Source organism: Pseudopodoces humilis, chromosome 5, assembly GCF_049639895.1.
Source record: "Pseudopodoces humilis isolate 2021_Gansu_Grassland_sample_001 chromosome 5, ASM4963989v1, whole genome shotgun sequence".
NCBI lineage: Eukaryota > Metazoa > Chordata > Aves > Passeriformes > Paridae > Pseudopodoces > Pseudopodoces humilis.
The window spans coordinates 19,160,876-19,186,307 of record NC_142204.1 but is presented as its reverse complement, the minus strand read 5'-3'; the positions used below and the strand labels follow the sequence as shown (position 1 = coordinate 19,186,307).

The 25,432-nt window shown below is 35.7% G+C and overlaps 1 protein-coding gene across 2 annotated transcripts in view; it reads left to right on the top strand.

Annotated features, from left to right (window-relative positions):
- Positions 1 to 25,226, top strand: part of IGF1 (insulin like growth factor 1) — a 54,348-nt gene extending 29,122 nt beyond the window's left edge. For both annotated transcript variants that reach the window (XM_005527879.3, XM_088055215.1), the window contains 2 exons: positions 10,342 to 10,523; positions 17,039 to 25,226. In XM_005527879.3, the coding sequence (XP_005527936.1) occupies positions 10,342 to 10,523; positions 17,039 to 17,098 (242 nt within the window). In that variant the 3' untranslated portion in view covers positions 17,099 to 25,226. The remainder of the gene's footprint in view (positions 1 to 10,341; positions 10,524 to 17,038) is intronic.
- The last annotated feature ends 206 nt before the right edge of the window (positions 25,227 to 25,432 follow it).

Here is a 25,432-nt window from a genome sequence, read left to right as displayed (position 1 = left end):
TAGAAAGGGCTGTGATTTTTAATAACCAACATGGGAATAAAAGAGATTCTTTAGAAATGTGTTTTATAGGAATTACTTGGTTCTGCTTTCTCATTTGCTGTGACACCATGTAAGCCCTCCACTGGCCAATGATGTCTAAGAAAAGTATTTTTTCCACAATACTTTCTTTTTTTTTTTTTTTTTTTTTAAATAACCACCATAGATCCTGAGCAGGGCTAAGCTCAGACTGATGAAGTGGATGACATGATGTGAAAAACATTGGTTCAAGAATGATTTTGCAGACAAAGTGCATCTAACAGGATTTACAGAGCCACCATTAAGCTTATACATTATGGCACCTGCAAGAAAAATTAAAAATTCTACAAAATTGTAAGAATACTTATTTATCCTACAGTTTTTCTGCTGAACTGGATTCACTTGCTTAAAAAATTGTGGATGTCGCAGCTCAAAAAAAGTCAGTGAGTACCTAAAATTTAAAGGCCAGATCAACATTGCCACAGCCCTTTTAATGTTTATAGTGTTCCCACATTACCCAGACAAGAAGCCTAGTGAAGCAAAAGGACAGCAGGATTGCAGAATAAGAAAAAAACATTCAGAATCATCTTTAACTGATGCAAAAGTTTCAATCATTATCCAAACTTCAAGAAGTTGAAAAGGAAATAATAACAGAAAGGAATGATTCTGATTATTTAGAAAAACTTTCCTTTTAATAGAAATGAACTTTTAAAGCCTTTGAACTTCCCTGAAAAGACCATTAAAACTTAGCAAGTGAGAGCTGAAAAAAAATTTACTCAGAAACTACATTGCCTTTTAAAAATCGTGACCACAGAGAGCATTGTCAGTCCCATAAAAGAAGGATTGCATCCTCTTTGTTTGATAAAACAGCTTTACTGCTTACTAGCACTTCCATTTTCAAGGATCCTATAGAAACTGTAGTTTTGGTGTTTAGGGTGTTATACTGGAACTAATTTCTCCGTGCACTATACCAGTGCTCCTTTATAATCCCCCTGCATGTCTGCAGCAATAACAAGGTGAGCTGGAAGGACAAGGAGAGCAAGTGTAGTTTCATCTGTTATTCAGTACTGACTTCTTCATGTTCCTTTCACTAAAATTGATTCTCCTAGCACCTACTTGCAAAACTAAATCACTAAAGGATGGAGCTACAACTGGTAAAAAACCAATGTGAATGAAAGATTAACCACATGTTACCATGTTTTAGCTAGTTTTAGCCCTGGTTTTGTTTCTAGCTACAACACAATATCCCTTTCTCATCCCAATGACCTCATCCTAACTCCCTAATGACTATGTACTCCTCTGGAAAGTTTCACTTTTCTTTTATCTCCTTTGACAAATTTAACAGGAGCATCATGACCTCAAATGAATGTTTCATTTCAAAGATTATATTTTTACATGTTCTACTGACTGAAAAATACCGTTAAAGAAAGACAGGTATATAGTTAAAACCCGACGCCTATGTTCATGTAGTTCCTGGCACAGACACAGCCTTCTCCTGTGCAAATAATTGATAGTTAGATTCCCTAAATATTACTCAAATTAAGTTCTTATTTTTCTCTGCAAAGAGCTCTTGTAATTTAGGATACAGTACTGTTTAGCATCAGAGAAGACAAAAGAATTTCTCTCTTAATCTTTCTGTCTTAATTTCCCTTCTGAATGTAGTGGTTAATTGGTACTTTCTAATCAGGAATCTTCAAGTCAATCTTCACAAGTAAAAGCATCCCAATATGGCAAAAGTAGAAGACAGTAAAAAATAATTTTTCTGGGAAATGATTCACATCTAAATGTTGGCTGTAAGAAAACTACATGCTGGACTTTTACCAAAAGCATTAAGTCATCTGACCATGTTTAAAGTAACTTTTGGAATAATTAATGTCATTGTACAGAAAGGTTAAATAACAAAGTCTAAAGAAGATGCAGGACTTCATAAGTACAAAACTGAATCTTGTTTATTCCTTAGGCTGTGTTGCTGCATCATTGTACAAGGTTTTCACCTCAGCAAAGCCCTTGGCAATGATGTGAGATCGTACTAGACAGAACTTAGAGCACACTAGAGCAAACCCACTAAAGTTTATGGTGTCAGTGACGAGTGAGCCAGGTCTTTACTGGCTTTACTTTCTTTTCCCCTCCCACTTTCTCTTCTATTGCCACACTTACAGAACCATTAATGCTGGAAAAGACCTTCAAGATTGAGTCCAGCCTTTGACTGAATATCCCCTTGCCCACTAAACCATATCACAAAGTGCCTACAGGTTTTTGAGCACTTCCAGGGCTAGTGACTCCACCAGTCCCCTGATCAACCTGTTCCAACATTTGACCACCCTTTTAGTGAAGAATTTTTCCTTGATATCCCATCTGAACCTCCCTTGGCACTACTTGAGGCCATTTCCCCTTTTCCTATCACTTCTTATTTGGAAGAAGTAAAAATCAACCAACCCTCACATCGGTACAATCTCCCTTCAGGTGGTTGTAGGGAGTGATAGGGTTTCCTCTGAGCCTCGTTTTCTGCAGGCTAAACATTCCCAGCTCTCCCAGCTGCTCCTCATCAGACTGGTGCTCCAGACCCTTCCCCAGCTCCACTGCCCTTCTCTGGACACCATTCAATGTCTTGCTTGTACTGAGGGCCCCCAAATTGAACACAGCACTCAAAGTGTGACCTCACCAGAGCCAAGAACAGAGGGACCATCACTGCCCTGGTCCTGCTGGCCACCCTGTTTCTGGTACAAGTCAGGATGTCACTGACCTTCTTGGCCAGCTGGGCCCACAGCTGCCACATGTTCACCTGCTGTCAACTGGTACTTGTTTCTTATAAGGAAATGAAAATTCCTTTATATAATTATGTCACCTCTCTGGTAGGTGACATTGGCCTGTGCCCACCTACTTATCCTCCTGCAATGACTATTCTGGAGAAATAAAAATTAAAATTGTAATTAATGTGTGTCAATCTGTGCACTCCTGGGCAATGGGAAATGTATTAGATGGGATGTGGAACACCCATTCCTATCTTCTGCCTCTAATCAAAATGCAAGGGCACTCAGTATGTTTTTCATTTGGTACTTGTTTTCATTTCTCAGTGTGCAGCTGAGAAAGAGTAACTATAGAGCTAAAATTTATAATTACATAGTGCAAAGCAATGTACTACCTCTTATGTGGTCAGTGGCATTAACCACATATCAGTCATTCTGCTTCACACTGTCCATCGGTATCCTCTTCTTACCTCCTTCAAGGAATCTCATCACATCCATTCCCTGCAATTTATTAAATTAAAAATAAATTCTCTTTAGATGCCACTAACAAAATATTTATTTATTGAACTGTAAGGTTGGAAGAAAAGGCAAGTGTTCAATATCAGCATGTTGAAAAGCCTACTAAGGATGATGGAAATCTTTCCATTGATTTTAGTAGACTTTAGATCAGGTCTACAAGACCTAGATACAAGCAATTTCTGATGTGTGATTCATCAAGACATAATCCTGACTGCACTAAAATATTTACCAGTGACTTCAGCAATGCTACAGTTTAACTCACTTACAGATTTTCATTGTTATTAGTTTGGTAATCCAAATAAAATGCAGTTTTACGTTGGCTTGGGATAAGAAGGATATGAAAGGTTCTATCTGCTCCTACTACCACCACACACAAGGGTAAGCAGTAATTATTTCCTGTGAGAGAATGTACAAGAAGGGGAGAGGATGACTTTTTATTATGGATGGAGGTCTGTATTATCATTGCCCTCCTCAATGCACTTTAAGGGGCAATATTCAGATGTAACACTGACCTACAGGCTTCTAATTATCTTGTCCTAAACCCTGATCAACCTGGCTATTCTTGCAATAGTGAATTTCTCTTCAGCAAAGCATTTTCCTTGCCAAAGTATATATTTTTTGGCAGCATCTGGCACTTTCCAGCCCTGGAATCTGATGTAGGCTTGTAAATTGTGCTAGGTCGGCAAGGTTTTCACCTTCCAGAGCACTGAATTGGTGTAAAATAAGACATTATATTGATTCCCATTCTTCTTCCAGTTTTTTTTTACTCAAAAGTATCTAAACACTGAAATTCCTGCTTCATATCCCAGCACAACACTCAAAACTATAACGCCTTCTCTTCACACATTGCAAATAGCTTGGAAATTACTGTATGAAACATAATGGCTCTATCACATGCTTAATACATTTGATGGCCTCCAAAAGCAGGGGCAGAGTACAGCAGTGTATATGAGAGGAAATTGTTACAAGTCCTATACTTTGGAAACAAGATTAGGGGAAGAGAAGAATTCCTTCCCAATTCCACAATGAAGGAAAAAAATGTTTCTGAAAGTATATTTCTAGAAGAAAAAAAAAATATTTAACTATGTGACAGACTAAATAAGCACAGTCATACAAATTACAAATTGAGATTTTCTGGAAAATAGCTACACTTGTCTCACTGACTTTAAAGAAGTGAAATAGTTATTTTGCATTTGAAATATCAAAGAGTTGGTTTTTTTTTCAAAAGGTGAAGCTTATAAATCTCTCTTATTCAGGCAAAACACTCTGTGAAGTCTTGATAGATTTCTCTTATAGATCAATACTAAATGAGCGTCCACGTTTTCCCAGTCTTACTTGCCTAGGATTTCAGAGCAAAGAGCAAACATCTTCTTGCATTGGACTCAGTAGTTAATACAATCTAGCATTCCACAAAGCAGTAGCTGTAGTGCAATATCTCAATATTAACAAATGCAGATGCTTTCATAAAGATTTTATTTGTGCATACTGATAAAGCTTATCCTCTATTCTCATGCATATTAAATTAGATTTCAGAGCTAGGGCATCCATTCATTGAGCATTTATAAATGCTAATATATGCTCATTTTGATGAATACAAACAAAAATCAGTCTAAGCATAATAATTTTTTTTTGCATTAACAAAACATTGAAGGAAAATGGAAACTAAATATTAAATATTGTCACTTTAAAATGCATGCAACTTATTTACATGAAAATCAGATTGCCTACTTTGCACATTTAAACTTTGAGGTACTTCTGGTAAGGGACTTTACAACAATCTCCAAGATTATTATATGCTTGTTTGTTTATTTGCTTGTTTGTTTGTTTTAACACTTCACAGAAGAATCAAAACCCAGGCATTTCCTGCTGATTGAACATTGACTCCTAATTTTTCAAATACAGACGAGAAATTCCAGAGTACCCTCAAGAAGTATTACCAATATAACACTAATCCATTTGTTCAAGCTTACAAGCAGACAAAAAGTGATATCAACAGTCTCTTATTTTGCATATGCAGGCATTTATAATGCAAAAATAGACAGTACTAGACCTAACATACAGAAGGTAGTCAAAGCGGTACAGAGATTCATAATTAAACAGCACACTGGCTGGCATTTTCTTTAGAACAACTTGGCATAATATTTAATTGTTAAATTGGAAATCAAAGTGAAATAGCTTTGTACTACACCAGGTGCATATATTCTGTGATTTAGGACAAATAATTTTTAATTTCATTCATTTTCCTTGGGTTCAGTTTCCTAGAAGAAGTTGTGCATGTATGCTAAGATTAGATCAATTAGCTTTATCTATAGTTGATGAAAGAACATTGTTTCCTTCAGAGGACAAGAATAAATTTAATTTTAAGCAAAGCATTCCATCCAGGAATAATTCTCTCTCCATACACACCTGCCTGTTGACTTCACTGTCTTAAACTAGATCCCTAATTTTCAGAGACCAGAGATGAGCAAGATGAATCTCAAACTCAGCATCCCTAGCCTTCTGTGCCATCATAAGGCACATAGCACATGCAACTCAAAACCTCCCCAACTACCAGCTCCAAGTCTGGATCTAGAACACAGGATGTGCTTGTTCAATTACTGTTCTGTAATACTGCACCACAAACTCTCAGCCTGTTGTTCAGGCCACAGGAAAATCCTGTCTGACTGACCTGCTGCCTTACAGGATGCTCCCATACATCCTGATACTGTAAACTGCTGTCAATGCTTCCAAATTGTACCTTACCCTGATGTTTTGATGGAAACATTTTGAGTTTCTTGCTAAAAGACTACAGCACTCTAGTAGGTCAATGGCCTTTCACCATACTGTAAAAGCTGCAGCTGCAGATTGACTCTAATAATAGATTAGGATTAAGTCCACTGTTTTTCAGATTAATGGCATATTTCTGAATTACAGTCTACATGGCACTCTTGAGTTCTACTTCTTGGTTAAAAAAGATAAAACATCAAATAGAAGGAGTCACATAAAAGTTCCAGGACACATAACCCCAGGTCTTTCCTACAGTACTAGAGTAGATTAGTTTTGCTTTTATCCTGGGCTGTTTCTCATGTAATTTCTAATTTTAATATACAACAGTAGATCATGATTCTACAAAGAATGCCTAGATAACCTGACATTTGAGACTTCTGTAGTCTTACATCAGTGCTTTTCACATTGAAACCATTGGTAGAGCAGAACCAGTGGCAGCAACAGTAGGATATTTTAGAGGGATGAGGAAGAACAGAAGGAAACCAAGTGTAAACAAGTCCTGCTGAATTACTCCACTGACTGCATTATTTAAAGAGAAGTACTGTTAGGGCAGAAGCCAGCTGTTTAACTACTGGGATCCTACACCTTGGACTGCTTTCAGGGGACATCACTGTCACTAGACTTTGTATCTGCTTGTCACACACTGAAACATCCATAGGTCTGATAAAGTAGATTAAATAAGAGCCAAATATTCTATTAAGTAAACTTTTACCTATATGATATAAAATTATTTTGAGCTACCAATTGACAGAAAATGAAAGAAACCTCCAAGGAAATGAGTGTACATCAGCAAAAAGGAATGCCTAGGACTGTTGTATGTCCACAGGCAGAATTGTGAAGGTTGAATAAATATAAGAAACTTTTGATAACAGCTGGAAGGCAGAACTCAAACTATGCCAGAAATATGAGAAATAACTATATGGGTTCCCAGTGTAGTGACACAGAAGGTACAGTCCATACTGAAAGCAATACTATGAAAACAAAAATCAGGAGGAGAAATTATATTAGAAATGTAGAACCACCAGCCATTTATTTACCAATATGGATTATTGTCCAGAAAGTAACTGAAGTGCTTAGCTGCATCAGTCCCTATGTAGGAGAGCACTCAGGCGTGTGCTCACTGTTTGATATGTGATTTAATCCAACACACCACGTAGGAGCTTGAACACTTGCCTAGATCTAAGTGAATACTTTGGTAACTTGATGAACTGGGACCATCTGATCCTGCAGTCCTGCCAGAACAGATGGGCCAAACAGTGATAACATCTGTAGAAGTGGTGGTATCTCCTTGTAATTCTTTATCTCATCTTTCTCTGTGATAGCATCTTTATATACTTCAGCACTTAAGAGGTCAGCAGCAATTTAAAATCTATTGCTTTAAAATTACTTTAGTCATCAGATACTTCTTAATCATGATTGTGCATCATGATTACTGAAAACAGCGTATTTTTTTCCTGTTAATTTTCTGTCTCCATTGTACAGCACTTTAGGCAATATCACTTTCTACATCAAACAAATTTCAAGTATACTTGATTGCTTAGGTCTTTTGAAAGCCTTGGGAAAACATTTCTTGACAGAAATATTATGACTTCTCAATACTAATGTTACCTTTATATACAGATATATATAGGATTTATATAAATCCTATTTAAATATTTATTTACTTATATTTATAAATATATTTATATAAAAGATGAGCATTTATTGTGCCATGTGATGCACAAATATTTAGGCCTACAAATAAGCTAATGTCACGTTTCACAGCTCACACCATCACTGATGTGATAGATTCCATTCCCGTCTTGTTACATGTACCACACAGGCTTTTTAAAGAGCTATTAGGCATTATATAATCCTTTATAAAATTATTATTCTGTAAAAAAGAAAAATATCACCTAGGTATCTGTGGTCTGGCAATATTAAAAATTATTTTGAAGTACTCGGAGATTTTCACCAGAAAGATTCCAGGATTCAGGATTTGTATTAATTATTTATGCATATTTATGATAGTGTGGAAAAATTTTGCTTCTGATTACTGAATAAAAGCAGCCAGCAGACACAGGTTAGTAAAGGTGATTTATTAACTTTATAAATGATTAAATTTAGACACTGAAGGGTAAAATGAACAGAAGCTTTTAGGGTATGCTTGCTTATGAAAAATTGACAAACTGATAAAAGAAACGGTTTAACTAATCAGTTCTTTCCTTTCAGCTGGATCTTTTAAGAAGGGTTACACCTGCATAACCAGGAACAGGATTTTCCTATCCATGCTTTAAATGGGAGCAAGAAAAAAATGTGGCACAGCTGTGGGTATACAGCAAAGTAATGACACTCCACACTTTATTAGAACTACTAAATTTTAAAAGTATTAGGCTAAAAAAACCAGATTAACAAATTTTAGGAAAAATCTCCAAGGAAAAACATTTCATATTATAACTCAGTGAGGGAAAATAGTCTGGGGAAAAAGAACCCAAACAAACCAAACTCTACATTTTAGTATTTGTAATACTTTTCAGTGATACACATAAAACAACACACACAGACAAACCAAAATATTACTGTAATCTACTCCTGGCTTGCTGTACTGTTTAGTCTAATGAAACAAATAATTTAGCAGGCAATGTACAATATAGAGGCCCCAAGTGGATTGCAATATACTAAGTAAGCATGTTTTTCTTTTTGTACAATTTATAGTCCCTGGGGGGGGGGAAAAAAAAAGACATATTAATAAAACCCTTTTTTCTGCATTTACAAAGTTCATAGGGGTAGACTAGAGGTCTTTTCATTTACCAATGTTCTAAGGCCTCAAGGGTTCTTCATCAGTAGATACATGTTTTAATCACAGGGATTATGTAGTGCTGTCTCTTCAAATTGACAACTGCTGACAAACACATGCATATCAGCCTGAACTTTGCTATATAGGTATTTGGGGCAATAATTTCCCAAAGAAAAACCGAATATTCATCTTTTTTGATATCCGTATCCCTTATTTAACTTGAGTAATTCTTAAAATGTAAACTCCTGCCAAATTCTGTGAAGGAGAAAAGAAAAAAAAAAAAAAAGGCAAGAAAAGAAATTGGTAGAGCTGACTGAATTGAGTTACTTCATTTTTTGGCTCTTGGCACGCTTGTCTTTTTTTTCCATATTTTTCAGTTCTTAACCAATGTGGATCATTCTGTAAATGGAAACATTTAATGCTGAAAATGTCAAAACAAAACACTTAATCTTTTCAGAATTTTACTGTCTAAAATCAAATTCTACCAGAATTTTAAGATTTAGTGAGTAAGCAAGTACTTACTTTTTGGGAGTTTACTGTTCCTTCATTTCTAGTTAGTCATAACAGGGCAACTGCACATCTGACTTGGTCATGTACAAACAATCCCAGGAAACAATGGGCCTTTAATCTCTGTGTGGGACAGCAGAGAATTCCACAGTTAATAAGGAAATCATAAACCACAAGGGGGAAAAAAGACAAAAATACAAGTGTGTAAGAGTTGCATGAATGAGTATGTTGGCCTTCACTGGAGCTGAGTGAAAAATGCAAAATATTTGCCAGTTAAGTATTTTCCATAGATGGCTGGTGCATATGCAAAGCACAGGAAAGCCACACTGTATCAGTCCCATTTCTTATCTTGTGCAAATCTACGGACTGTAAAAATCTTCCACTTTTATCCGTTCCACCAACCTTCCTATTTCATTGGTTACTTTGTTACTTTGATTCCTGCTTCCCACTTTTGAGCTTGCAGATCTTACAGCCTTTGCAGTGATACACAGTATTTATTTGACTTTTGTAACACACTCTGAGTTCACACAGTACCTCGGTCTAGCCCTTTTTATTAGGAAATACTTGTCTACAACACGGTAGTGATCTATGGGTTTTACACACCAGCTACCTCAGTCGTCTCAACCATCAGTTTTCATACAAAAGCTAAAAGGCAAATTTCCTTTGTAGGGTTTCTAAACGTCAAATTTCAGCTTCCTCTCTCTTCATTTCAGGCTAATGCAGTTCAAGAAAATATTTTAATAATACTTTTCTAAGAAGGCATAGATATGTTCAAATGCTTAAATAGCGACCACACATAGACATAGATCAAAGCTGTCCATTTCCAGGAATATCTGGAAAGGAATATTCAAAGGTGTATCTGAGAACAGGGTCAGAATAGATACACACAGGCAGCCTCTACAATGGTCATTGGTGATTCAACTAGCATAATACATGTTAATAATATGACTGCTCCTGAGATCTTTGCATTTCCTTTCTAACATAAAAACTTTCCCTTTGTGTTTTGAATAGGTAAGCCCACGGGGTATGGATCCAGCAGTAGACGTTTACACCACAAGGGAATAGTGGATGAATGCTGCTTCCAGAGTTGTGACCTGAGAAGGCTGGAGATGTATTGTGCTCCAATAAAGCCGCCTAAATCCGCACGGTCCGTACGTGCCCAGCGCCACACCGACATGCCAAAAGCACAAAAGGTAGGCCAGGCTGGGAAAAATTCACGAGCAATAAACAACCAAACAAGATTAATATAAAAAGAACCAACAAAAAAAACCCCAAACATAAAAAGTCAACAATACCTCCTACGTATTTTAGGGAAGGAAAATTCTATCAAGGCTGGTAACATAGAAAATAATTGATGTCTTCTGCCTACTAGATTCATTGGAACTTTGGAAAATAGTTGCCAAGGTGGGAAATAAGTGGGAAGTGGTGTATCCATCTCATCTCTTAGAACACTGAATAAAACATGGAATTGCTAAACTAGTAGCTGTGAGGTCTTATCCTGCCATTGGATAGTAAGCGACAAGTACCCACATCATCCAATCATAAATACCACCTAAGTCTTCTTTCAAAAGAGAAACTGAACACTGGATGTTTAACAACTCATCTATCCAGAATCTCTTCACTCATCCTCCCTTTTTAGGGAGAGATAGAGTGAGTGCTCAAGAAGGAAATCAGACATTCTGCTATTCATTCTACATTTAAATGATTTTTTTTTTCCTTCACTATTTTTTTCCTTCTTTTTTTTCTTATTTTTCAGAACTAAACTAAATGGATAGTCACTGCAATCATTGCATACTTCATTTTAACTATTCAATATGTATATTCTCCAAGCCTCTTCCAATATTGACTGGTATTATTTATATAGTTGTGGAGTACTGAGTATCTAGATTTTTGTTCCTCTGACACGAGATATACAGTACATATATGTACCTACAGAGCCTATAGTTCAGAAAACTCATCTCAGAATATGCTACAATTAAGCTCATGTTTAACCGTCTCTCCTGTTTGAGGTCTGAACATCTGTTTTACATATTATCTGTCTTCTGCTGGAAGTCTCCCGTGATTTATTTTATTGCTGTTGACCCTGTCTGTCCTACACACATGTTGGCACCACTCCTGCAGTTATCTGAAAATTTTTGCTTACAAGACCTGGAACCTGAGATTTCATAGGAAGTCAGAAAACCAATGCTGTATATTAAAATCCTTAGTATCAACTTTATGAAAAGAACTATCATAAACATTCCAGAATCCATTCTTTTCCATAAATCAATCCATAGAATGGAATCCTTTCCCCCTTCTTCCTCAGGAGTTTTCCAAAAATCAGTGTCTGTATAATAATTCCTGGGAAGTATCACCTTGAGACCTCAAAGGGCACATAGGGCGAAAAGTGAAGACTTCTTCAGATGGAGCTCAACTGCAGACAAGAAACCCCAGGTTTAGGTTTATTCTTATCTGGGCACACATAAACTTAAGGAAAGCTGAAGAAAACTTAGGGAAAAGAAGAGAACAGGCTTGGCCAGGAATCCGTGTGCTCCTTCCCATGCTTGTTGCTAAGGCGATGGATAAAACATTGGAGTAAAGGAGACAAGATACCTGCCAGCTCTTTGACGGATCTCCACACCACTTTCCTTGGAGGACTAAAGAATGATGTCATCTTTAGGCAGCTGTCCTCTTGCCAGTTCAAAACACAGGCAGGAGAGAACTGTTTTTTACAGACAGGAAAGACCTTGTATCCTTCTGCAGCATCAGGGGACGCAGCACTCAGGAGGGGTACTGGAAGAAGAAAAAAATAGAGGGAGTATGCAACTGAGTAACTGAGAGAGCATAGCTGCTGAAGAAATCATCCTGGAAATTAAAAAGAGAAAAAATCAAAAGGTGAAAAGGGCAGTAAAAGGACAATGGGGAGTACCAAAAAAAAAAAAAAGGGTGAGGGAATTAGACCAAAGAGGTCAAGAAGATGTAAAATATTATAAACTGAGTGAACCAACATGCATTACAAATAAAGGATGGAATTTTTAGAAAATAAGAAAGAAAATTAAATTAGAGGCAAATTAATATTAAAGAAAACACCTTTACAGAAACTGTACATGAAAAGGAGTGTTGAACAGAATAAAACAAATCGCAAATGTTTCTCAATAGAAACTTGGCAACAGAATAACAAATATGATGGAAAATACAAACAATTTTCATTTTTACCTGTGGATGGAGAAAATTAGATTGAGGAAATAAAAATACAGAGCAGTTACGAAAAACTATTATTCAGATTTGTGATAGATAAAATGAAAGTACACTGGAGGGAAGAGAAGCAGAATTCAGTAGGAAAAACTGGTATACATTCTCATTTAGTTTTTTTCTTTCTCTTTTTGCAGTCAGTTGTTCATGCCACCATTAAGGAAAGCAACAATGTTCAAACTTATTTGGACACACTCTCCAAAGACGAATGTATTTAGCTAGTTCATAGTGTTGATATGTCACTTGTTTTAACTATAATAATAGATATACTTAAGCAGATTATTTTTCTGTTAAACAATTTCTCTCAATATGATGTTATATATGACATCTATATCTTATTCATATAAAGTATATATATATCTATGATTATATTTATATACACAACCTCATCAGAATTTTTGTATTTAGATGCAAGATGTAAAGTAGGACTAGGTGAAATATATGTGTACAGTTCCTCTCAGATCTCACAGAGAATCAGTTTCTTATGCATTTCATACACCTGACAGTCTTCGTTCAGCATCTCCTTGTAATCTTTTTAAATGACAAATCCAGGAATCAGGGTTTTGTTTTAGTGTTTCTAGTGCTTAAGTAAATGGTCTATTTTCCCACTTGGGCAGATGTGGTTCCTGCTAGGCACAAGATGGTGGATGATCTTAGTTCAGTGGACTAGGGATCTTATTTACAGTTTCACTATTTCTCCTGGAAGTCAAAGTAATGGTTTCTTCTAGTTTTACATTAGATTTAGAGTTTTAAAGTGCAAAACAAGTGCAAGAAGGGGAGTTTAAGTCCTGTCTTTGGAGTCATGGTACCATCTAGCTTTTCTTTCATTTGTTTCTTTCTCTTCTGAAAAATGCTAAAAGTTTAGCCAATCACTCTTAAAGTGAATTAATTTTAACAGCAATTTGGAAAACTAGCTCCTTGAAAAACAACTACCCTACTAAAGGAAGCAACAGACATTTCCACAACTCTACATGAGGGAAGATTGTGACCGTTCCAAATGAAGTTGTGTCACAGAAACAATGTCAGAAACTGCTTATAAATTCAAGATTACAGGGTACCTTGAAAATTACTACTGAAGGTGAAGGCTAGTAAGGCTGATTTTAAAATCCAGTAAAAAAAAGAATCATACAATCTTTTAGGTTGGGAAAGAACTCTAAGAACATTAGGTTCAGCCATTAACTCAGCACTGCCAAGTTCACCAATAAACCCTGTCCGTAAGTGCCACATGTACACATATTTTAAATAACTCCAGGGCTAATGATTGCACAACTTCCTCAGGCAGCTTTTTCAGTGCTTGACAATGTTGTTTGTGAAGAAAGTTTTCCTGCCATGAAATCTAAATCAACCCTGGCACATCTTGAACTTGTTCATGAACACAGTGCCATGTCATCCCCTTGCAACCTGAGCAAAAGGGGATAAGAGGTACATATCTAGATAAAATTTTGCTCTTCCTCAGATTTTCAGTCCTTATTCATCTTTAGGCCTCAAAAGTGAAAAAAAACACAAATATATATACCAACAAAGTATGAATAGGAAGTGGATTCACTCAAAAATGCTTTTCTGATTTTATCTAACCTTCAAAATGTAAATAAATACTAAGGGGGACTAAGAGAGAAAGGGAAAAGGTATTAGTATTTTTAGTTTAAGAGAACGCCATTAAGAAAACAGAAAAAGTATTGCATTATTTCTCATTAATTTTTTCTAAGACTGGCAGATTCTTTTGTAATTGGCTCAGTTTCAACTCACAGATACATTTATAGGCCAAAATATGCACCATGGCACCAGTCCCAATTTCTGTTGAAGCTATGCCACATCACCAAGCCAATGAGTGAACTTTTAGGTGAAACAGATAGAAGGACTTGGCCTTTTCAGAGAACTATTTTCTCCCGTTGCTTCCTTTGCAGCCCTGTTTTTATGTCAGTGATCACACTGCCCACAGAACTAGAAAGCTTTCAACGAGACCCCAGAGAATTCATAGCCAAGGTATCATGCCTGTTACTACAAACATTAGAATTTCCATTTACTACCAGTAGAGCAAGAGAACTTTCAATGCCAGTATGAGGTTTGAATGTCTGCTCTAATAGGATAAGAATGTTGCTGCATGCTACCCAATACCCTTCCAGCTCAGTCAAATGACCATTACCATCACCGAGGTAGTTGTTATCCTACTGTTGATGATGCCTTAACTACAAAGAATCACTCTGAAGGTGATGGGCTAGAAGTCTGCTTCCCTGTTCTTTAGCTGACTTATACATTGCTGACATTTTGCATCTGTCATCTTGAAGATTTTCTTTGCCTGGGTCTGAATATCAGCTCGGAGCAGTTTTATTTCTAATTACCTTCTTCTCAAAGACTTGAGAAACAAACCAAACTTTTCTATGCCAGTACCAATGCAGGTCTGAGAACCTAATTAAGCCAGTCACACCTGGTTTGGGGGTCTGTGCTTCCCCCCTGCAAGTGGTCTCAGCATTTCATACTTGAAAAAAAATGTGTTATGTGGGTCAAAGCATTTTCTGGCATGCATGCTACTACCAGTACACTATTAGTAGCTATTTCTCAAAATGCTGATTCTGGAGAAGGAAGTGTTTTAAAAGCAACCTGCCATCTTCCTTCAATTTCAAAGCTAGTCTGTATCATGACAATTCTTTTTCCACCTACTTGTCAGTGTTAAAATCTGTAAGTGAAACACTCCTGCATCTTAGTACCTGCTTTATTTGAATGATAAATCCATTTCAAAGTCAGACAACAGCAGCAGAGAGAATTTACATTTTCATTTGGGAAACATAGAGTTAATTTTCAATCTAAATATACTTTGAAAATCACTGCAATGCAAAATGGCTGTTGTTTCATTTTAAGGCTCTCACTGTCCATTTTGTAGATCAAGAGTTCATAATTTTTAAGAATATATGACTATTGGCAGACAAAATGAAGCATATAGCTTTTCCTATATGCTGTTAAACTCTCTTCAAGGCATTTAGGGTCAGCACTGAGAAGAATATTTTGTTTTGTTGCCGTGTAGAAAAAAAAAACAAACTGGGCAGATGAGTAAAGAAATTCCTGTTTTCTTAGCTCATTGTAACCAATATAAGCACTTGTAGAATAATGCAGAATCCTTAGTGTTGGCAGACTCCTCTGAAATTCTGCTATGATGATTTTAATGAAAATAAGTGAAAATTTAGGGGTTCACACAGACTGAGCTCTTCAGGGTGAAAACTAAGGTATAACTTCAGAAAAAGGTGAAGATAGCAAAGGTCATCTTGGAAAAGCTAGAAGAGAAACAGGCAATGAAAATCAAAATATATTTTAATTTAAGCATAAGCAGAATTGTGTTGACTTTTCTGATTCTGTATTTGATTGATGCTATTCTACAGCAATATTAGCAAAACTGGATGAGAACAAGCCAGTATCCTTCTGAACTGCTCACAGGAATAGTGACTAGATGATTAATCTAGTCTATAATGGCATATTCATAGCAAAACATTTATTCGTTATGATTATTTTGCTGTTAACAACTTTGACTTGTCAGTGATGATAAATCCTAGTTTGGCTCAATGTTTTATACTTGGTGGTGGTATAATAAATTTAACAATTAATAGTACTGCCGAATTTTTTACATTTTTTAAATAATAATTCCTCTCATATTTTTGGCTTTTCTTGGAAAAAAACCCATCATTTCATTTAACTAGGAATTTGACTTCTGATGAGTATTATAAATATGGAGAGTCACTTAAAACTTCTGGCTTTAGTCTCATACAGAATATGGAGTCTTGGGCCTGGCTAATATTTACTAGAGTGGCAAATGTGGAAATCAAAATGAAATGTATATACCACCCCCATCACAGCTGCTGAAGACTGGCCTCTGTGTGGAATGACAGGGAACTGAGGGTATTATTCATTCCAAAGCTCTCTTGATTTGCCTGGCATATCACCTTGTCTGTTTTGAAAATCCAAATTATATGGCTGCAGCTCCTCCAGCTAATCCATAATTTTTTTCCTCCTCAAGGTCTTATCCAACAAAATCCAAAACACCTAATATGCCATCTGTGCAATATGTAGTTAGCAGAGCAATTTTGAAATACCTGGTACCATAGCCCAAGAGATTCCATAAATCCTGCAGTTAAAACTAGAAAGTTCCCTGGCCCCTATACATCCTGCTTTTGTAAATGTCTTTGGGAAAGAAAGGAAATCTTTGGTACCTACCATATCCCTAAGCCCATTCAAGTTCCAGCAGCAGATGTCTCCTCTACCAGATCAAGCATGACAGCAGTCGAAGTGTTTATGTCTAGGAGAGAATAGGGAATTTCAGATACAGGAGTTCTGTGTAGCTAAGTTCTTTGCAGATGACTGAATTATTGATTAAACACAATTATCTGCAGTTCCAGAACTCTAGACAACTGTTTTCCCACTATTATAAGTTTTGTGAGCATACAATGTATTTAAACCTACCTGTAATAAATTTTTCTTTCTAAACTTTCAGGAAGTGCATTTGAAGAACACAAGTAGAGGGAACACAGGAAACAGAAATTACAGAATGTAAGAACATGCCATCCACAAGAATGAAGAATGAATGTGCCATCTGCAGGATACTTTGCTGTAAATAAATTATTTGTTAAACATTGGAAGACTTAAAAAAAAAACCCCTTTGTTTTAAAAAGCTTGATGCAATTTCAACCAATGGGCATTCTCCCAGTGAACAATGCAACTAAACATTCCAATATTAAGTCTTTAGAGAACAGAACATTTTAACCAGCCCAGAGCTAAAAAATTCTGTGGTTGATATATTACTGTTTGTTAACCTGTTTTAAATGTCCTGCACGAAAACTCTTAAAGTCCTGTGCCCCTCAAAAGCCTACAAATTTATGGGCCTTTGATGGATCCAATTGCACTAAATTAACCTATGAACACTGGCTGCTGGAGTCATTCATCAGCCTTGTCTAAGTGGTGGTTTTTTTATTTGCACTTCTTTACAAGCAACAGGCTGTTTGTTTTACAGTGTCTGCAAACATTGTTTGTCTATCCCTTCATATTTGCACAGTTTGACATTCCCAGTAACAGCAGCAGTAAGGTAACATATACAGTTTTAAACATCCATTAATTCCATCTGCGGCATTTTGACAAAATATGGGTTATAGATGCATTTGTTTTAAGACAGTTTTATTCTTCCTTCTCTTGCAAATGTGCAATTTTTTTGCAATTTGTGAGACAAAAGATTTTTAAAAGCAGTTAAAGCATACATAGGCTCTCAAACCAGTAATGATTCTTCCAGGTAATTATTTTGCAACAATATAGGTAACTTCTTTCTTCCTCCATATAATGCAGTATGTAAAATTTAGCATAACAATACACATATATCAAACAGTATGTAAAAAAATCTCTGTTTTATAGTGCAACGGTGCTATTTTATAGTTTGTTACATGAAAGGGTCTGGCCAAAACAGTAATAAGTAAAAGCAAATATGGAAAGACCAAGCCAAAGATTAAATAAGAAAATACATTCAAAAATATTCAGCTTCAATCAATGAAAATGGCTTCAGATTTCAACTAGAAAATAACTTTATCATCTTCAAAAGAAAATTCAGACACTTGTTTCCTTTTAGATACTTGAAGGGTGGTGTTTTGACATCTGATTATGTGGAATGCAAACTCATAGTTGTCTACGCCCAGAGAAGACAATTTGAAAAACAGCCCTCATGTGACTTCAAAGGATAGTCCACCAGGGCCTAAATGTTCCTGAAATATCAGCATTCTGTTCAATCATAAAGGGGTACTCAAGTTTCCTTCCATTTTAATTCTTCCCACGATCAGGTGTGGCTTACCTGACTGTGAGCTGGGCTGCTGCATCTCTCTATAAATCAGAAAGGCTAACCTAATTACCAAATTACTAGTGTAGAATGAGTCTTCAAGGAGAGATTAACAAAACATCCTTACACCCTTACTTACAGCTGCCATTCACGTGCTCTTGTGGGAGACAGAGATCCCCAGATAATCCCTGCCATGTAACTTTGATGGGCCCTGCAGTGGTTCTACCTTGAATAACACCGTGTCCTCTGCTGCATTTTTTTAAACCAGCCCAGTGTAGATTGGCCAAGCAGTGAAGGGTCATAAGCAGCCAAGAGTGTCTCAAGGTGAGCATTAAACATACCTGTGGGAGAAGGGAAGGTAGAGGAGAACTCACTGTTCCACCCTGTTCAAGAACTCAAATGTGGTCCCATTCAACTTTTTTTGTGTTAGGCTCAGGCAAGGGATGAAACATCTCTTGGTCAGGCTCCAAAGGGGGCCTGGAAAACAGTGCATGAAGGGAGCAGTTAGGGAGGTGGTAGATTAGATCTATAAAGGAAGCGTCTCCTTTTGAAGGCTGCTCAAATCTGCCTTACTTTCCACTGCAACCAAGGGAGTCAGTAACTATTGACTTCAACACAAGAGAAAGTTCTCTCCAGACTACATATGTACAGCTCCTCAATAGTCCCTTGTAAACAAGTAGGAAAGGTCATAAAAGTCTAACAAATTATTGTAGTTTCTTTTATATTCCCATAGCAAATTTGCGGTTTGTATTCTTAACAAGTGCAATGTATTCCTATACAACTCTTTAAACCCTCTGCTTTCTGTGAGATGGATGTCTATATGCACAATAAGCTGCCATAGCAATGTAAAAGTAGAACAGTAAATGAATAAAAAGAATATGTCACAGCTCTCACTGACTGAGATAGTTATGTTGAAAAAGGAAGAAAAGAGAAACAGATGTGGAAACTAATCTAAATTATTTACCACCAATTCAATAAACAGAGTTAGCAATTCTGATACCTGTCACAGCTCCTACAGGCTTTTTTTTCACAGGGGGGATGGAGAGGGAAGGACTTTTATTTTAATGGCTATAAGAATTCTGCAATGTAATCTAAGAACAAACCATTATTTTGATGTAATGGACATAATACAGGTTTCTATTTCATGCCCCATGAACCTTTCTGTCCCCTGTTTCTTCTGAAGTTCTAAGGGAAAGAGGGAATAAAGGTGTGAGCGTAGAAAGCAATTTACAGATATCTGTGGCAGCAAGTTTCTTTGTAGATAACTTTTTTACTGATGCGCTTTTAACTGAATAACTATCCATCATTTTGCATTAATTCCTGTAAATTAATTCAAATTCTTGGTCTTATCTTGGGATTCACACACTCACATTCATGCCACTGTATTACTGCTGCTGAAAAACCATAATTAGAAAATGTCACTCTGAGACAGAAATATTTATCACAATTTGACAACTATCTAAACAAATTAGAACAATTCTTGAAAGCAACAAAATAAATACTGAATAGCTGCAAACTTCAAAGGCAACACTATGCTTTACTAGAGAATAAATGATACCACAAAATGGAAAGTAGCTCCAGCCGCACAGAGGTGAGAAATGCATGGATGGGGAATGCATTTTGCATAAGAAGTCTCCAGTCATATGGCAGGGAGCATATTTTAAACCAGTTAGTGTGAAAGATAAAGGGCTGCATGAGCTTAATAATCACAATAAAATCTGCTACTTAAAGAAGTTGAAGTGTGAGCCAAAGCACCTTCCTCCAAAAAGTACAAAGCATCCTGTCTTGAAAAACTTCTAATTAAATAAATTGAAAGGTTCAACTGAACTTTTAAAAGCACTCCAGATGTTTAGGAACAGGGCTCCCAACAGATGCTGTATATTCTCATAAGTCACTGAAATGGTAAAGAAAAGCCCATTTCTCACCCTTCCCTATTGTATAAGTTACATGACAGATCACAGATCTTTGCTTTCTAGAATAGACTTAGAACTCCAACTATTACACAGAATATCACTGAAATGCATAAGTAAAAAGTGAATTAAGCCTCATTTTCAGTCAGTCCAAATAGCACTGCAGATCTAAACACACTGAAGTTACTATCTCTCTTTCATCAAGGTAGCAAAATTTAATTCTCATCTTCATAGTAAACGTAGTTAGTCATTAAGAGTTTAAACGGATAATTAATAAATCCTTTATTCTTCTCAAGATGTAGTTATAAACCCACACCTCCATTTCCACTAAGGACTTCTATGAGCTCATGTGCACCATTCAGCCAAGAGAGACAAGAAAATCAAAGCATCCAGTCCTGGTAGATACATGAAAATAGGTCCCCTTTTTTCCCAAGGCAGCTCACCATGTCGATTACTTTGGTAAGACTGAAGGGTGAATTAGTGGTAATTCTTTATAGAAGTGAATTCCACACACAGCTAGGAGCCATGCTCAGTTGCCCCCTGAGCTCCTTGTTCTCCCAGTACCAATGGTTAAAGTTGATTAATGAAGACTTTAGGTCAAGCACTGTGTCTTCTTGCTCTCCATTCAACAAGCAAGTGTGTGATATGACAAGATCAGAAAAGCATATTTGCATATTTGCTTTACCTGTTACTGATTTGGCCAACAATGCCAAAGTGGTGCTATTGTTTTGTTTAAGAAAGTACTTGACTAAAATATAAAAGAAAGCATAAATATTTTTTTAATGTATGAAAATGACAATTACATAGGTATGGTTATTAAAATAGAAATAAAACTAGCCATAACTTTTCAACTTTTTGTCACTCAAAAAACAGTAATCTTATATCAATGCAGGTGCGGCAGGAATAAGAAACAAAATGCCACAAAAATTCATAGACTTTAAATGAAATTCTTAATCTTTACTCCAAGTCAGAAATTCGGATGAAGAAAAGTGTTTGAAGTCAGGGAACTGAAAACCTTGATATGACTAAAAGCCTTTCAGATTGTGCAAGTTCTATAACATACCAGAGATTTTTAAGCCACACTCTAGTCTGAAATCAGTGTAAAGTTTGGCTTGGTCAGTGGCAAGATACAATCAAGATTTTCACTGAGCACACATTTTTAGTTTTACCTGATTCCTTTCTCACTCATGGTACATAATCCAAAACTAAATTTTCTTAAAACCTGCAAAAGATGCAAGCACATCTGTATTTAACAAGGAATGAAAAATATTATTCCTAAAAGGAAACTGTTTTTTTCAATTCTCACCAGTTCCAAATTGTGAGAAAAAGTTGAAATATATGGCTAACAGTCTGTGAATTATTTTTTTTTATTACTTTATGTGGTCTCTATGAACATCGTTATGTGCAAAATTTCACATTTCATTTTTTTTATTTTGAAATTATGCTAAATTAAGCCCAAAAAGATTGTTGGAACCTATCGGCCAGATAGAATACTTATGTTGTTCTGATGAAGGTATAAACAATATATTTAAAATGTTTTATTTTTAGTCTGAAAAGGAATAGTAATAATTTATTTTTGGGGGAGGAGGTCTACTTACACTGATCCCTCTTTTTAGGATGCTAGTCAGTGGAAATTAGTCTTCCAAACACCCAACTTCTAATCAAAACCAAGGTTTATTCCTCCCTCTTGCTCTGCCCAGAAAACTTAAAACACTATTGCAACATAATTCTATTGTTTGTCTGTTTGTTTGGGAGGGTTGTTTTGCTTTGATTCATTTTGTTTTGATTCTGGGGACAAGGGGCACAGGAGGAGGAGATGAGGCTTTTGAGTGATATTTTTTCTCTTGGGTACAATCCGCATAAAATAAAGACTTTTTCCTAATGAGATTACTAATTATCCAATTCATGTGTGGAAGTGGCATTCAGTAAAGCAACTAGATTAAATTTGTCTTGAAAGAAAGATTTCAACACAAAGTTGTTACCCATTCTACTCCTACACTAAACATTTTGCCTCTGACAGCACTAGAATATTCCACTGGACTATAAATGCCCAAACACACAGCATCTGATATATAGAAATCTTCTTTGACTTTATTTTACACAAAGGGTGTTACAGGAATGTCTGAAATTTGATTACACATCAGGAAGTATAGAGATGCCATTCTGGCAGAGACCAAAATAGGAAGGACCTCCCTGCTGATTACATTAGGAAATCTTACACTAGGTTGCATAAAGGGTGTAGTTGTGTATACATACACATATATAGACACATGTACATATATATATGTGTATATATAGACAATGCTACAGTGTGTGCATGTCTATGTGCATGTGTGTGTGCACGTGTATATTATGCTTTTCTTTTTCCTGTCAAGTAAAATTTGAAATGCTTGCTTTTTTCTCTTCAAATCTTATGGATTTGATCCAAATCTTTTGGATTTTCAGTAATCCAACTGGAATCTAATTTTAGAAGAACATTGTGTAATATGGATGTCACAATTTAGATCCTGTCTTTGTTTTCCATACCTAAAGAAATGACCAGACATTTAAACCATAAGACACCTCTTCATTGTCATCAGGCAAATAAATTTATCTTTTTAGATGCAGATATGAAATGCTAACTCAGAGGGCCATATTATAAAAACTTTAATTAAAATTTTATCTTTTATTTCATATTTCTCCATAAAACTTCTGTTAATTCTGATTTTTTTTAAGTGTAAGCATCTCTTCAAAGTAAGAATGGGTAATATAAACAGAGCAGAATGATTATTTTATCATCACCTGAACTATTAATTTGTCATTTATATGTTTTTGTAAGAATAATTCATCCCTCTCTACAGCACCCTTAACTATATCAGAAGTGGAAAAAGCTTAGCAAATTCCTATATCCCAAATTACTTATAATAATTCTTGATTTCTCTGTGTTCTTCAGTAACTTTTTGTTTTGACAATTTGACTCACAGAAGTCATAAAAAGCACCAATGTGATACTTCTGCTGCTAAACATTCTTTCCCACAAGTATTTAACATACACCCACCTAAAATAGCTACATATTATGACTTTATTGAAGTTCTTAATAAACAAAATCAAAACAGTTGAGACGTAATTTTTCCCACCTTTTTTTTACCAAATCAAAGGGATTTGATAAAAATACATTTTATTGTATTTTCCATTCATTAGTATAATTTAATTCCTCTAAAGCAGCAACAAAATACCTGCAGAACAAAAAGGATTCTATCCTGTCAAATAGGATCATGCTTCATGTACTCATGTTAAAGAAAAAGGTTTAGCCAGATAACTATATAAACAACTGATTAAATGAAACTCATATCTTGTAGTGAAATATTTAAGTTCATAAATTTAAAAATCAAACGAATGTTCCACTCTTCCTGGTTTACTGGCATTAACCTGACTTAAGGTGTGAAAAAACCCTCACTTTAACAATGATCAAAGACAAAAGAACCAGAAACAATAGACTAAAGTGTTATCAATAAAGAAGTAAAATGTCCTTATTTTGTGCACAGCAATGAATTCTATCCTATTTTTTTTACTCTAGAATTTCAAATGTAATTTATATAAATACTGCATAAGACTTATGTTTCTCTTCATTATTTCCACTTAGAGACAAGCTTGAATATAATACAGCACATGCAAGTGACAGTGCATGATACAGTGCATAAATAATATATTTTCATTTATTTCTGTCTCTAAGGAATTAGTCCAACAGAATTCTACAGAAATCCTGAACAAGGTGAAAAAATAATTCTCAAAAGTGCATAATGACAATAGTTGCCTGATTAAACTAAGTCTCATCAGACATGAGTCATAAAATGCTCCACTGAAAGCACACTGGTACTTCATAATGTTCTGAACAGCTTCACCTGTAGTCCGACACCTCTTGTTGCTTTTATCAGAATGTGATGGTTCTGTTTCACAGTTCCTTAATCCTTGGAGTCTTAGGGTTGAATATTAAACATGTTCATCAAGACTAAGGATTTCAGGAAACAAAATGAAAGTAGAAGAAGCAGCACCACCTGCTGCTGATAATCAAATAACGTATAAGCTTTCTGTTCTCCCAAATTACTGCAAAGCTACCCAGAATGCTAAAAAAAGAGATTAATAGCACTTGGTTTTCAGGACAGCCTTTCCATAAAGAGTAATTGTCCTCTCTTTCTTCAGTGTTGGACCTCAATTGGTATCCTGACTAAAACTGGGGTTTCCATGATGCAAAGCATGAATGTGGATAAATGAGTTTCTGATTTCACTACTGAATAATCCTACTATTAACATTTCAAGTCATTATATCCAAACAGTGAAAAGTGTTAAGTGTTCATTTACTAGAAACCATTTAAATATCTATTAAAGTTCTAACTGGATTTATTCTTTCTTTTTTATTTTCTTGTGCTTACTCATAATACAATGTCACTACTTGATGACAAATAATATTTCATACTGTGTATGTAACATCATTGTGTTGCAGAATCCCCCAAATACCTCAACAATGTCTTTGTTGCGCTATTCTCCCCATTTAGCACTTATAAGCTTTTCTAGTAACAACCAATAAATAAAAAAAAAAAAAAATGGAGCTCTTGATATGTACAAATATAAGGAAAATTCAAGAAGTTTTGCTAGTTTGCAGTTCATGTAATGCCATCTTGACCATTCTCTTCCCCTCTCTCTATGAGCTGTCTAGAACAGTAAACTTTGCTCCATAAATAATAGTGTATTCATGCTTTTAAAGGCTTTTATATGCATTTATGGTAGGTAAAGGTTGGAAGAGGTAGTTGACTGATTTTCACTTTTATCTACTTTGATTTCAGTAAAGGGCTTTGTCACTCTGTATACATAAAGGCTAATGCACCCTTTGGTTTGTAGAATGTACTGAAATGTTTGCAACCCTCTTGGTATCAGGTCCAAAATGTGAAGCATTACTGTTAAGAGGGTATCTTTCTAATGTATTTGTATGTATAGTTTACACCTCTGTGAGGTCTAATAAAGGATTATGGTTAATAAAAAATGTGTTGAAAATTCATCATCCATCCAGATTTTGCAGCAATTTGCATTCTTCCTTTCTCTTCCTGGCATATACATTTCAATTTTCTCAGAATACACCAAAATCAGGACATACCTTAGCGGGGTGATCAGGCTCCATTCATCCTAA